Source organism: Rutidosis leptorrhynchoides, chromosome 4, assembly GCF_046630445.1.
Source record: "Rutidosis leptorrhynchoides isolate AG116_Rl617_1_P2 chromosome 4, CSIRO_AGI_Rlap_v1, whole genome shotgun sequence".
NCBI lineage: Eukaryota > Viridiplantae > Streptophyta > Magnoliopsida > Asterales > Asteraceae > Rutidosis > Rutidosis leptorrhynchoides.
The window spans coordinates 536,382,018-536,397,266 of NC_092336.1; the positions used below are offsets into that span (position 1 = coordinate 536,382,018).

At 35.2% G+C, this 15,249-nt stretch overlaps 1 protein-coding gene across 1 annotated transcript; it reads right to left on the reverse strand.

Moving 5' to 3' along the window:
• Positions 1-11,696: 11,696 nt before the first annotated feature.
• Positions 11,697-12,551, reverse strand: LOC139842602 (uncharacterized). Its single transcript, XM_071832721.1, has one exon. It carries the CDS (start codon positions 12,549-12,551, stop codon positions 11,697-11,699), a length of 855 nt encoding a protein of 284 aa, XP_071688822.1.
• Positions 12,552-15,249: the final 2,698 nt, after the last annotated feature.

Here is a 15,249-nt window from a genome sequence, read left to right on the forward strand (position 1 = left end):
TGGTAGTAACACCAAAAAGTAGATAGTAAGAAACACCAGTGGGAAACCGATAGTAAGTTGAAACGGTGGCAAATAACAATCCGGGAGACAGAGTTCCCGAACAAGTGTGACTAATGAAGTCGTCGTCATCCATACGTGTATGAATCATGAATTTACGTGTGTTACCAAAAAGTGGCGGAATGCGAGTTCGTATGATGAAGGTTGGGTACCATTAAAAAGTTTGCCTAAGAATGATTCAAGTATAATGCACAAGTAGTCAAGTAAGTGCTATCTATAGCAAATGTATGTCAGAATGCAAATGCTAACTATCCGGTTGTAGTCTAGACTCACTAATGCGTCCTAACGACTCTGTTAGACACACTAATGCACGTCCTAGTTCCCTACAACCAACGCTCTGATACCACTTGTAACGACCCGACCAAAACCGTTATTGACGGCGTCGTTAACTTAGGTCCCGTTGCGTGGTCGTAGTCCCTATATGAGACTCGTGTAGTGACCCGAACTTTTCCATGTTTATATATATTAATTGAGATTGATGTTTACATGATTAAATGTTTCCAACATGTTAAGCAATCAAACTTGTTAAGACTTGATTAATTGAAATATGTTTCATATAGACAATTGACCACCCAAGTTGACCGGTGATTCACGAACGTTAAAACTTGTAAAAAAAAAACTATATGATGACATATATATGGTTATATATATAGTTAACATGATATTATGATAAGTAAACATATCATTAATTATATTAACAATGAACTACATATGTAAAAATAAGACTACTAACTTAATGATTTTGAAACGAGACATATATGTAACGTTTATCGTTGTAACGACATTTAATGTATATATATCATATTAAGAGATATTCGTACATCATAATATCATGATAATATAATTTAAAATCTCTTTTGATATTATAAACATTGGGTTAACAACATTTAACAAGATCGTTAACCTAAAGGTTTCAAAACAACACTTACATGTAACGACTAACGATGACTTAACGACTCAGTTAAAATGTATATACATGTAGTGTTTTAATATGTATTTATACACTTTTGAAAGACTTCAATACACTTATCAAAATACTTCTACTTAACAAAAATGCTTACAATTACATTCTCGTTCAGTTTCATCAACAATTCTACTCGTATGCACCCGTATTCGTACTCGTACAATACACAGCTTTTAGATGTATGTACTATTGGTATATACACTCCAATGATCAGCTCTTAGCAGCCCATGTGAGTCACCTAACATATGTGGGAACCATCATTTGGCAACTAGCATGAAATATCTCATAAGATTACAAAAATATGAGTAATCATTCATGACTTATTTACATGAAAACAAAATTACATATCCTTTATATCTAATCCATACACCAACGACCAAAAACACCTACAAACACTTTCATTCTTCAATTTTCTTCATCTAATTGAACTCTCTCAAGTTCTATCTTCAAGTTCTAAGTGTTCTTCATAAATTCCAAAAGTTCTAGTTTCATAAAATCAAGAATACTTTCAAGTTTGCTAGCTCACTTCCAATCTTGTAAGGTGATCATCCAACCTCAAGAAATCTTTGTTTCTTACAGTAGGTTATCATTCTAATACAAGGTAATAATCATATTCAAACTTTGGTTCAATTTCTATAACTATAACAATCTTATTTCAAGTGATGATCTTACTTGAACTTGTTTTCGTGTCATGATTTTGCTTCAAGAACTTTGAGCCATCCAAGGATCCATTGAAGCTAGATCCATTTTTCTCTTTTCCAGTAGGTTCATCCAAGGAACTTAAGGTAGTAATGATGTTCATAACATCATTCGATTCATACATATAAAGCTATCTTATTCGAAGGTTTAAACTTGTAATCACTAGAACATAGTTTAGTTAATTCTAAACTTGTTCGCAAACAAAAGTTAATCCTTCTAACTTGACTTTTAAAATCAACTAAACACATGTTCTATATCTATATGATATGCTAACTTAATGATTTAAAACCTGGAAACACGAAAAACACCGTAAAACCGGATTTACGCCGTCGTAGTAACACCGCGGGCTGTTTTGGGTTAGTTAATTAAAAACTATGATAAACTTTGATTTAAAAGTTGTTATTCTGAGAAAATGATTTTTATTATGAACATGAAACTATATCCAAAAATTATGGTTAAACTCAAAGTGGAAGTATGTTTTCTAAAATGGTCATCTAGACGTCGTTCTTTCGACTGAAATGACTACCTTTACAAAAACGACTTGTAACTTATTTTTCCGACTAGAAACCTATACTTTTTTTGTTTAGATTCATAAAATAGAGTTCAATATGAAACCATAGCAATTTGATTCACTCAAAACGGATTTAAAATGAAGAAGTTATGGGTAAAACAAGATTGGATAATTTTTCTCATTTTAGCTACGTGAAAATTGGTAACAAATCTATTCCAACCATAACTTAATCAACTTGTATATATATTATGTAATCTTGAGATACCATAGACACGTATACAATGTTTCGACCTATCATGTCGACACATCTATATATATTTCGGAACAACCATAGACACTCTATATGTGAATGTTGGAGTTAGCTATACAGGGTTGAGGTTGATTCCAAAATATATATAGTTTGAGTTGTGATCAATACTGAGATACGTATACACTGGGTCGTGGATTGATTCAAGATAATATTTATCAATTTATTTCTGTACATCTAACTGTGGACAACTAGTTGTAGGTTACTAACGAGGACAGCTGACTTAATAAACTTAAAACATCAAAATATATTAAAAGTGTTGTAAATATATTTTGAACATACTTTGATATATATGTATATATTGTTATAGGTTCGTGAATCAACCAGTGGCCAAGTCTTACTTCCCGACGAAGTAAAAATCTGTGAAAGTGAGTTATAGTCCCACTTTTAAAATCTAATATTTTTGGGATGAGAATACATGCAGGTTTTATAAATGATTTACAAAATAGACACAAGTACGTGAAACTACATTCTATGGTTGAATTATCGAAATCGAATATGCCCCTTTTTATTAAGTCTGGTAATCTAAGAATTAGGGAACAGACACCCTAATTGACGCGAATCCTAAAGATAGATCTATTGGGCCTAACAAACCCCATCCAAAGTACCGGATGCTTTAGTACTTCGAAATTTATATCATATCCGAAGGGTGTCCCGGAATGATGGGGATATTCTTATATATGCATCTTGTTATTGTCGGTTACCAGGTGTTCACCATATGAATGATTTTTATCTCTATGTATGGGATGTGTATTGAAATATGAAATCTTGTGGTCTATTGTTACGATTTGATATATATAGGTTAAACCTATAACTCACCAACATTTTTGTTGACGTTTTAAGCATGTTTATTCTCAGGTGATTATTAAGAGCTTCCGCTGTCGCATACTTAAATAAGGACAAGATTTGGAGTCCATGCTTGTATGATATTGTGTAAAAACTGCATTCAAGAAACTTATTTTGTTGTAACATATTTGTATTGTAAACCATTATGTAATGGTCGTGTGTAAACAGGATATTTTAGATTATCATTATTTGATAATCTACGTAAAGCTTTTTAAACCTTTATTGATGAAATAAAGGTTATGGTTTGTTTAAAAATGAATGCAGTCTTTGAAAAACGTCTCATATAGAGGTCAAAACCTCGCAACGATATCAATTAATATGGAACGTTTTTAATCAATATGAACGGGACATTTCAACTCGTTTGACCAAAATTATGTCGCATTCATTTGAAAGGTACAAGACTTGCAAGTTTAGTTTACAAAACCGTTCGACAACAAGTCTAAGTTTACAAAAGTCATAAAGTATAAATGAAATAACTTGCGACATAATTAGTTTAAAAACACAGTTGCTATAAATAGCGTAAGTATGTAAACAAAAGTTTGAATCCAAAGGTGCTATCACTAGCGTATGTATGTATGTATCTTGACTCCAAGCAAATAATCAGAGTGTATGCATGTATGCTTGACCCCAAGCAAGTATGAGTGTACGCGGAAGCATGTATCAAATAGCCAAGTATGAACCTGAGAAACATATAGAAAACTGTCAACGAAAAACGTTGGTGAAATCATAGGTGTTTGTAATAAACGTTGTTTTTGAACCACAAGATTTAGTATTCCCATAGTTGATTATCAAAATCGTTTGCATTCCAAAAGTATTGTTCGCGAGCACCCAATTATCAAGACTTAACGTTTCCTTCCATAGAACCCCATCACAATAGTGTTAGAACATACACTGTTTCTCGAAAATATATTTCATCCGTAGACGGTAGCGAACCGTCCGTAATGAGGGTTTGTCAAACCCGTATGGCCACACAATATAAGTTCTCGCTTACACCCTGCAAGTGTAACTAATGATAATCGAATTGAGGATTTTTGTTCTAACTCGCTGTGGAATGTTTGTTTTCCTTGTACTTGTGTTCAAAGTATAAAAGTAAGTAGTACAAAATGTAACAAAGTATATGTTTCTCAGCCCACAATTTAAAAGTATAAAAAGTTGTTGAAAAGGTGGGACTATGATCTCACCTCGAGTGCACGAGTATAAAAGTACTTCACAAAGTAACGTATGCATGAAAGTTGCTTAGCCTTGACCTAAACAAGTAAGTTGTATCAATTAACCGGTTACGACACAAGGTCGGGTGAAATGTGTTCAATTAGTCCTATGGCTCGTTACGACTCGATTAAGTATAGCATGTGAATCACGTTGTCAAGTTTCATACAAGAAACAAGTATAAAAGCATGTTAGAATGATTGTATAAAAGTTTGGTTAAGTTTGACTAAAAGTCAAACTTGGTCAAAGTCAACGAAAAAGTCAACGCGTTCGGGTCGGGTCCCGAACTATTTTTCTATGCTAAATATTCATATACAAGTATATTAAAACAAGTTTCATGTGAATCGGAGGTCGGTAGCTAGTCAAACATTTCGCGTGAAATGTGACAAAGTGAGCAGAATCTGGCCAGGCGATTCTGCGCACCGCGCGGGGATGTGGCGCGCCGCGCCACTACCTGGGCAGAGAATTCTGGTCAGTTTTTCCAAGTGTGCACGAACCAAAACCTTTTCCAACCCAATTCTTGACCCGCAAACACTTATAATGCCTATCATATATCGTCGAAAAGGTATTTTGACGAGGAATACAACTAACCACATATCATCAATCAAAAACATCATTTACAATAACCGAAAACTCGTCAATTGATCAAGAAAGGTTTATTTTCAAAGTTTCAAGTTCGTAAAACGTATTTTATGATTCGGGAATCCAATTTACACATACGATATGCCGTTTTGAAGGTAATGAAGCATACATTACAACTAAACACTTACTAATAACATTTCATGGCATTCGAAACATCAAAAGCTCGTTTTAAGTCTATCAAACCCTAACCAAAATCCGCAAAAATCAATATTCATGTTTTTGAAGTTTCCTTAATCAACCTACGCATCAAAACGAAGCTAGTGATACTAGTAACACAATTAAAACATGCACTTTAACAATCTAACAACATTAACTCATCCAAAATCAAAGATTTAGCACACCCATTTCAAATGTTCAAACTAGTTACTCAAAACAACGAATCGAGCAAGCAAAACATATATTCATGTTATACACGAGCCATAGACACTAACTAACACCATTTCAAGTCAAAAACACAAATTTATAGAAATCTAGAGTGTTTAGAAAGTTACCCAAAATCGGTGTGGTTAGTATCAAATCGTAGAGAATGATGAGAGGATCAAGAATATGTAGTCGGATTTGTTGTGAGCTTCCAAGATTGGATTTAGATGATGATTTAGTGAAGTTGGGAGAAATGGAGTTCTTGAGCTAGAGAGAAAAAGGAGGTGAAGATGGATGAAAATGAATGGATGAGAATGGTGGGTTGACTAGTTGACCTAGTCAACTAGTTTGCCCACTTAACAACTTCGGTCCCTCAAGTTTCAAAGCGGGTGCGGGAATTAACCGAGCGAATATTTTAAAAAAAACGCTCGAGTAAACGAGAGATGTTATAATTAAATAACGAGAATATAATGAACGTTACTCACGGAAACTATTAATTTAAATACGGAAGATTATGTTTTTAAAAAAAAAGACGGTGTTAAAATTAAATTTAACGGAAAAACGCGGGATGTTACACAAAAGAATGCGAGACAGAAGTTCAAAAGATAATGCATATACAAGAACTTGCAAATCAATTGCCTGATGCATTTACAGATACAAAAACGGTGACAAAATCATATATACCAGCAGTAAATACTCCAGCTCGAATTGAAATTCCAAAAGCTGGCAATAACGTCACTCATGAATCTTTGCCACGTCAGAAACGTGGAAGACCAATTGGTTCAAAGGATAAAAATCCTCGAAAAAGAAAATCAGCTGATAATGAAGTAAAAGAAAGTGTTCAAGAAGAACCACAAATCAGTACTCCTACTGCAGAGGAGATTGATGATGTCAATACAGAAATTGCAATCAATTATGCATATTCAAAAATATTATGGAACCGAAATGAAATGAAAAATCTTGATGAGAAATTTTCATTTAATGTTGCATATGACATCATGAATAATGATGATGATCCAGAACCAACATCTATGGTTGAATGTCAAAATAGACATGATTGGGCTCAATGGAAAGAAGCAATACGAGCTGAATTAGAATCACTCAATAAAAGAAAAGTTTTCGGATCCATCATTCTCACTCCTAAAGATGTGAAACCTGTAGGATACAGATGGATTTTTGTCCGAAAAAGAAATGAGAAAAATGAAGTTACAAGGTATAAAGCTAGACTTGTAGCTCAAGGTTTTTCTCAAAGACCGGGAATTGATTATGAAGAAACTTATTCCCCTGTTATGGATGCAATTACTTTTAGGTACTTAATCAGCCTGGCAGTTTCTAAAAATTTAGAAATGCATCTCATGGATGTTGTGACTGCTTACCTATATGGATCACTTGATAGTGATATATATATGAAGATACCTGAAGGATTTAAGGTACCAGAAGCATCAAATGCAAAACCCAAAGAAATGTATTCGATTAAATTACAAAGATCTTTATATGGGTTAAAACAATCGGGACGTATGTGGTATAACCGATTAAGTGATTACTTGATAAGCAAAGGGTATACAAATAACCTTACTTGCCCTTGTGTTTTCATTAAGAAAACAACATCCGGATATGTGATCATAGCTGTTTATGTTGATGATCTTAACATCATAGGTACAAATAAAGAGATCTATGAAGCCATTCAACTTCTAAAGAAAGAATTTGAAATGAAAGATCTCGGAAAAACCAAGTATTGCCTTGGTTTACAAATTGAGCATATGCCTAATGGTTTACTTGTACATCAAACAACATATACTGAAAAGATTTTGAAACGTTTCAATATGGACAAGGCAAAACCATTAAGTACTCCTATGGTTGTTAGATCACTCAATGTTGAAACTGATCCATTTCGTCCATGTGAAGATCATGAAGATATTCTTGGACCAGAAGTACCATATCTTAGTGCAATTGGAGCTCTTATGTATCTTACAAATTGTACAAGACCTGACATTTCTTTTGCAGTTAATTTGTTGGCAAGGTTCAGCTCTGCTCCTACCAAAAGACACTGGAATGGGATCAAACACATATTTCGATACCTTCGAGGAACTACTGATTTAGGATTATTTTATTCTAACGAATCAAAACAAGATTTGGTTGGTTATGCTGATGCAGGTTATTTATCTGATCCACATAAAGCTAAATCTCAAACTGGATATGTATTCCTAAATGGAGGTACTGCAATATCATGGCGTTCTCAAAAACAAACACTTGTTGCTACATCATCAAATCATGCCGAAGTGATTGCATTACATGAAGCTACTCGGGAATGTTTTTGATTGAGATCAATGACACAAATCATTACTGATTCTTGTGGACTAGAACGCGATAAAAGTCCAACAATTATCTATGAAGATAATGCAGCTTGCATAGCACAGATGAAAGAAGGGTATATCAAAAGTGACCGAACCAAACACATACCTCCTAGATTCTTCTCATACACTCAAAATCTCATTAAGGACAACGAGATTGAAATGAGATATGTTCAATCCAGCAAAAACTCTGCTGATTTTTTCACGAAAGCACTTCCAACTGCTATTTTCAGAACACACGTTCATAACATTGGCATGAGACATGTTCAAAAGATGTAACAACCGAAGCGATGTCTACTTGAGGGGGAGTCAACTCCATGCTGCACTCTTTTTCCCTTAGCTAAAGTTTTTCCCACTGGGTTTTCTTTAGCAAGGTTTTTAACGAGGCAGTAACTTACAGTTGATCTTCAACAAACAAAATTGCTATCCAAGGGGGAGTGTTATAATATATAAATATATATATATAAATGGATAGTCAATTATTGATACACAAAAGTAATATTATTGTATTACCTAAACTTGTGATATTTTTGCTATAAATAGCCATGAATGCAAGCATTAAACTTGCACCATTTCTCACACTTACAAAGTGTTTCTTTCTTTCTCTCCATTATCATCTTTGTTCTTACACTTCATTATTAGTATTCTTAATCAAGAATCAAATCACTAAAGGTAGTTATAAGCCTACTGAATTATAACATCAAGAATCAAACCATTAAAGGTAGTTATAAGCCTACTGAATTATAACAGTTTCAACCAACAACATACAATAATATGATTTTATAAGACTATAAATTTGTCTAGAATTAAAATGAAAAAACGGTTATAATAAATATTTTTTGAATAACAAGTGTCGTTTAAATAATTTAAAAATAAAACAAAAATGCCAGCATCCTTTAAAGAATCCATATTTAATCACTCGTACATGTATATATATGACTGTATTATATAACGGAAACATATAGACTAAGTTTTGATTGGCCATAAAAAAGAAAGAAAGGAAGTACTCCGTAACTCTCAAACGAGCTCTCTCTTTCACAGTTTATCTGCATTTAAATATAGTTGGAATCTAATCTAGAGATTTTATCCCACATCGGAGTGAGAACTAAAAACGATAAACTATATATTTAAAAGCCCTTGGTAACAAAACAGAATTAAGAAAAGATGTGCTTGTTTGCTTGGTCCTTGTTGCTCTTTCTCTATTTAATAGACTGGGCTTAGTAATTTTCGTGCTATTGGGCCCTTAAAAATTTTCTTTATTTAATAGACTGGGCCCTTAAAAATGTTGGGCCCTGACCCCTTGCTCCCCTCTTAGGCCGGGCCTGGTAGTCATGATATGGGCGACATAACTCTGTAGGCGACAGTAGGACGGAAATGGATTTGTGGATGATATCGTTACATTTGTGTAAGTTTGTAACCTATTTTTTGCTTTTGGGTTCTCTTTCGGAAGTGTCTCTGTCCTTTTCACTTCTTATTACTCTTTTCGTTCACTTTTTCTAACATTTCTATAGCCTATTTTTTGCTTCAACCCAAAAGTATAAATACAAATTTTTTGATTCTGCCAAGAGAGACGTTTACAGTGTCCTCTGGTTATAATGTTTCCGATTTAGAAGCAACCGTTTACTTGTTCTGATTACATGTGCATTAATTGTATGTAATATAATGGAGTATGTGATGTGATAGTGCATATATGCAACTTGTGTATTATAGTACTATATATATTTTAATTGTATTACAGTATATTTTAATTTTAATTTAATAATAGTGGAATGGATATTATCTTTGTGCTTGACAATATACAAATTTGCTTTATATTATCAATCCACCAACTTTTGAATATATATACAGATTCAATTCCTCTGTTTTTGCTAACATTAGATGCTAGTATACCTGGCAAACGGGTCGAGATGGGTCGGGTTGGGTCAAAGATCAAATGGGTTTGGGTCGAAACGGGTCAGAATTAAAATGGGTCGAACGGGTTGGGTCGAGACCCGGGTCGGGTTGGGTCGAGACCCGGGTCCGTTGGGTTGGGCTAGTAAAATTTGTTCTTAAATGTATTTTTTGATTTGTCTCTTCCGAACACGCGCCTTTTTAAGACCCCGTTTTTGATGCATTTTTGGGACCCAGTTTTTTGAACCTGTTTTTGCAACGAAAACACGTGTCGAAAACGCGGTTCAAACCCAGCGAACCGAAACCGAGCGTCGAAAACGGGCGCCGAATAAGCGGGTCGCCACCGGCGTACCGAAACCTGCGCCGAAAACGGGATCCGAAACCGGGGGCCGAAAACGCGCGCTGAAAAGAGGCGCCGAAAACGGGGTGCCGAAACCGGGCGTCGGAAAATGGGTCCGAAACCGGGGGCCGAAACCGCATGCTGTAAACAGGCGCCAAAAACTGGTGCCGAAACCGGGGGTCGAAACCGGGGGCTGAAAACAGGGGGCCTAAAATCGGGGGTCGAAAACGCGCTCCGAAAACGGGGTGCCGAAACCGGGGGCCGAAACCGGGCGTCCAAAACAGGGTCCAAAAACGGGGGCCGAAACCGGGCGCCGAAAACGGGGGCCGAAACCGGGTGCCGAAACCGGGGGCTGAAAACCGGAGGCCTAAAATCGAGGGTCGAAAATGCGCGCCGAAAACGGGGTGCCGAAACTGGGCGTCGAAAACGGGGTCCGAAAACGAAGACCGAAACCGAGGGCCGAAACCGGACGTCGAAAACGGGGTCCAAAAAGGGGGGCCGAAACCGGGGGCTGAAAACCGGGGGCCTAAAATCGGGGTGCCGAAACCGGGCGTCGAAACCGGGCGTCGAAAACGGGGTCGTAAAACAGAGATCGAAACTGGGGGCCGAAACCGGACGTCGGAAACGAGGTCCAAAAACGGGGGCCGAAACCGGGCGCCGAAACCGGGACCGGAACGGGGACCGAAACCGGGGGCTGAAAACCAGGGGCTTAAAACCAGGGGTCGAAAACGCGCGCCGAAAACGGATGCCAAAACCGGCGGGCGCCGAAACCGGGGGCCGAAACCGGGCGTCGAATATGGGGTCCAAAAACGGGGGTCGAAACTGGGCGCCGAAACCGGGACCGAAAACGGGGGCCGAAACTGGGGGCCTAAAACGGGGGCCGAAAACGGGGGCTGAAAACGGGGGCCGAAACCGGGGTGCCGAAACCGGCATCATGCTACGAACAGCACATAAGATTTTCCTATTAATCAATTAACTCATCAATGAAGACCCAAATCAAAAATCAATATACAAACTCATCAATGAAGACCCAAATCAAAAATCAATATACACATTATGAATTAGTTCAAACAGTAACATTTATTTAAAAAGGTTAAAGGTTTATTTGAAAAGGTAAAAGGTAAAAGGTAGAAGGTTTTCCCTGTTCGGGCTACCCGAGAGGGCGAGTAAATCCGACATCATACTCTAATGCACGCAGCAAAGCAGGATTACTCCGTGGCTGTTTAACCCATCCTTGGCCACCACTAAATATTCGCACATACTCTAATGTGTCATATTATCAAGTGAGCTACAGGCTATCGACAACAATATATTTACTAAATCAAGTAAGAGCACATAATAAGATCATATCGATGTTTCTTTACTCATATGTCATTGTTAATTTGGATCACTTCATTGTTAGAAGAGCAGCAATCTAGACAAATATATGAACAAAGGAGGTTATATGTATCTAGTATATATTGAAGTGATTTCTACATCTACATATGTATCCTGACAAAACTATTATCTAGAAAAATCTATTGCTAGCAGTTGTACATGTTTAGAAGGCACACTCTAGTTTTGATTAAATGTCGAAAAAGGCATTCAACTTGTTCATCTAGATTTTGGAGGATAAATTCCATTTCGGCTAATCTTTTGCGTATAACTTCAACATCTAAACTAGCTGATTTTACTTCCTTAAGGCTAAAAACAGCCAGTAATTCGTCATCCACTCGCTTAACTTCATCCTTCTCAAGCACTTGATTCCACTGCACACGTTTGTTGCCCAAAATCTTTGACACCGAAAACCATGCTTTAGTCTTTGACTGTGAACTTGATCCAGATATGAAACTAAACAAGGACACAAACACAATACAAGTGTTTGGTCCCATTTCCTTTAGCGCCTTAGGTGTCGTTCCTTCTTCACTATTGAACAAAGAACCTTGTTTTTTCAAATGTGATATCGATTTATTAATGAGATTCTTTACATTTTTTCTCAGGGATAAATATTCCCTTACAGACGAAATCAACCCCACATTATCACCTCTTTTTCGTCGAAGAACTGATTGCAACTCGTTGGCAGCATCCATAGACATAGACAATGCATCTTTGGTAGTACTACACAGATCCAAGAGCTCGACAAGTTCATCTAACAACACGTTCACTTGTTGTTTGGTGCCTACTAATCGTTGAGAGGTTGGAAATGTTATAAATGACTCGATAGATTCATACATATCGTTAAGACCATTTAACTTGTGGTCTAATGATAATGATGATGTACAAGATGTGGCATCTTGAAATAGTTTTTTGCTGAATAGGGATGATTGGTCTAATGTAGACGGTAAGCTGATTGATCGAGCATGACAACTGGTTTTTGTTTGAGAAGAAATCGAAGCCATTTTAGTATCTATGAACTCAAAGGCTGAGATTTATGATGTTAGTATATCATCTATCTATTGAATATGAACTCCTTATATACAGTAGAGGCAGGGTATCAAATATTAAGTAACATGATCCGGCAATATCTGGAGATACAACTCATTTCTGATTTTTCTATGTCCAGTTTCCAATAATTCACATGCCACCAGCAATACTTAAAATTACTATTTGTTTAATCAATCTCCAACTGCCAATAATGCACATCTGTGGCCGTGCACCTGGTCCTCCATGCACTCGAACACGCATAGCAACACGAGTGGCATTAATTGTGATTTCTTTTGATGTAGGCTATGTTTTTTTTTCCTTTTATTATTTTGGCGAAAAAAAATATTAAAATTTAAGAGATCCGAAGATGAAAATGGTTACAACTGATACAGACCTCAACAGGGTCAGCTTGATGATAACTATAGTACATGAAAGGCAAATGAAGTATCTGCCTAACTATATTGTCATTTATGAAGGTCAGCCAATATGTTCTGTTTTTCTTTCTAGTATGTATATTATTTTTTTTTTTTTTTTTTTTTTTTTTTTTTTTTTTTTTTTTTTTTTGTGCATGTTAAAAACTGCAGATTTCTTGAAGACTGCATATAGGCAAGCAAATTTTATTTTTGTCTTCAGCATAAAACTTGGATCATAGCAGAAGGTATAATATATGTTAAGAAATGTTTACAGAGTGTCCTCTGGTTATGATGTCCCCAATTCAGAAGCAGCCATTTACTTAATCTGAGTTCTTTATGTCATCACTCGTGCGCTGTGTGTATAACGTTTACGGAGTAATAAAATAGTATTGATATGCAACTTGTGTGTGAATATTTAAATAGCTCATCAAATCAAAATCCAGATCATACAAAGATATACACATTTATTAATTCGTTCAAGCATGTGCATTTTAAATCAAACCATAATTAATAGACTTATAGATGGCGTTTTGATGTCCTCACAAGAGGTGGTTCAAACCGCACTAGCAACACTTTATGAGATGGCTAGAAGAAGGGTCAAAAACGATCACATAGGCTACATACATGTGAGAAAAAAATGTTGTGTACATCGTGTAAACTGAACAAATTAACTTCCTCCTCCAAAGTGGTGGTTTTATCAATGAAGACTAAAGAGCATTGTAAATTTAATGACAACCATGATTTAGGGTTAGAAACATGAAGAGAAAATCTTACTACTTTCACATTCGATTGACTGATTAATTACAAAGGTATTACAATCGTTGTATACACTAATCACAGTTAGGGGCGTATAACAACACTAACAGAAAATAACTGAATAATTAACATATTTACAGAATCAACCCAGAACTTATAATATTGACATATTGGTCCCTCAACTTGGTATTTGACTTTAATTGACCCATTATACTCCCCCTCAAGTTTGGAGTTCGATGTGTTGGAGATAATCGGTTAAGAAAATGCAAGATGGTCCCACATCGGAAACTGATAGTAAGAAATGTATGTATATAAGCTTATGAGAACCTCACTCTATCACCAATTGGTTTTAGAGTAATGTGGAACTCATGAGCTTATATGTTGTACATGTTGGTGGACATGAAACGATCCTACACGATGGGCTGGAAACTCCTAACTTGCGTAGAATATGTTGTGCTGCTCTACTGAAACTACTATGGTGAATACATCACTCATTTGTTCTTTGGTGTTTACATACTTCATTTTTGTTAATCCGGACTCTTTAATTGATCATGCACATAGTGACGATTGTAGTGACCCGAACTTTTCCATGTTTATATATATTAAATGAAATTGTTATTTACATGATTAAGTGTTTCCAACATGTTAAGCAATCAAACTTGTTAAGACTTGATTAATTGAAATAGGTTTCATATAGACAATTGACCACCCAAGTTGACCGGTGATTCACGAACGTTAAAACTTGTAAAAACTATATGATGATATATATATATATATATATATATATATATATATATATATATATATATATATATATATATATATATATATATATATATATATATATATATATATATATATATATATATAGTTAACATGATATTATGATAAGTAACATATCATTAAGTATATTAACAATGAACTACATATGTAAAAGCAAGACTACTAACTTAATGATTTTGAAACGAGACATATATGTAACGACATTTAATATATATATATATATATATATATATATATATATATATATATATATATATATATATATATATATATATATATATATATATATATATATATATATCATATTAAGAGATATTCATACATCATATTATCATGATAATATAATAATTTAAAATCTCATTTGATATTATAAACATTGGGTTAACAACATTTAACAAGATCGTTAACCTAAAGGTTTCAAAACAACACTTACATGTAACGACTAACGATGACTTAACGACTCAGTTAAAATGTATATACATATAGTTATTTAATATGTATTCATACACTTTTGAAAGACTTCAAGACACTTATCAAAATACTTCTACTTAACAAAAATGCTTACAATTACATCCTCGTTCAGTTTCATCAACAATTCTACTCGTATGCACTCGTATTCGTACTCGTACAATACACAACTTTTAGATGTATGTACTATTGGTATATACACTCCAATGATCAGCTCTTAGCATCCCATGTGAGTCACCTAACACATGTGGGA

Bases quoted from the DNA above. Each gene is read 5' to 3' on its own strand.
- LOC139842602 (XM_071832721.1), bottom strand. From the start codon at position 12,551: ATGGCTTCGATTTCTTCTCAAACAAAAACCAGTTGTCATGCTCGATCA.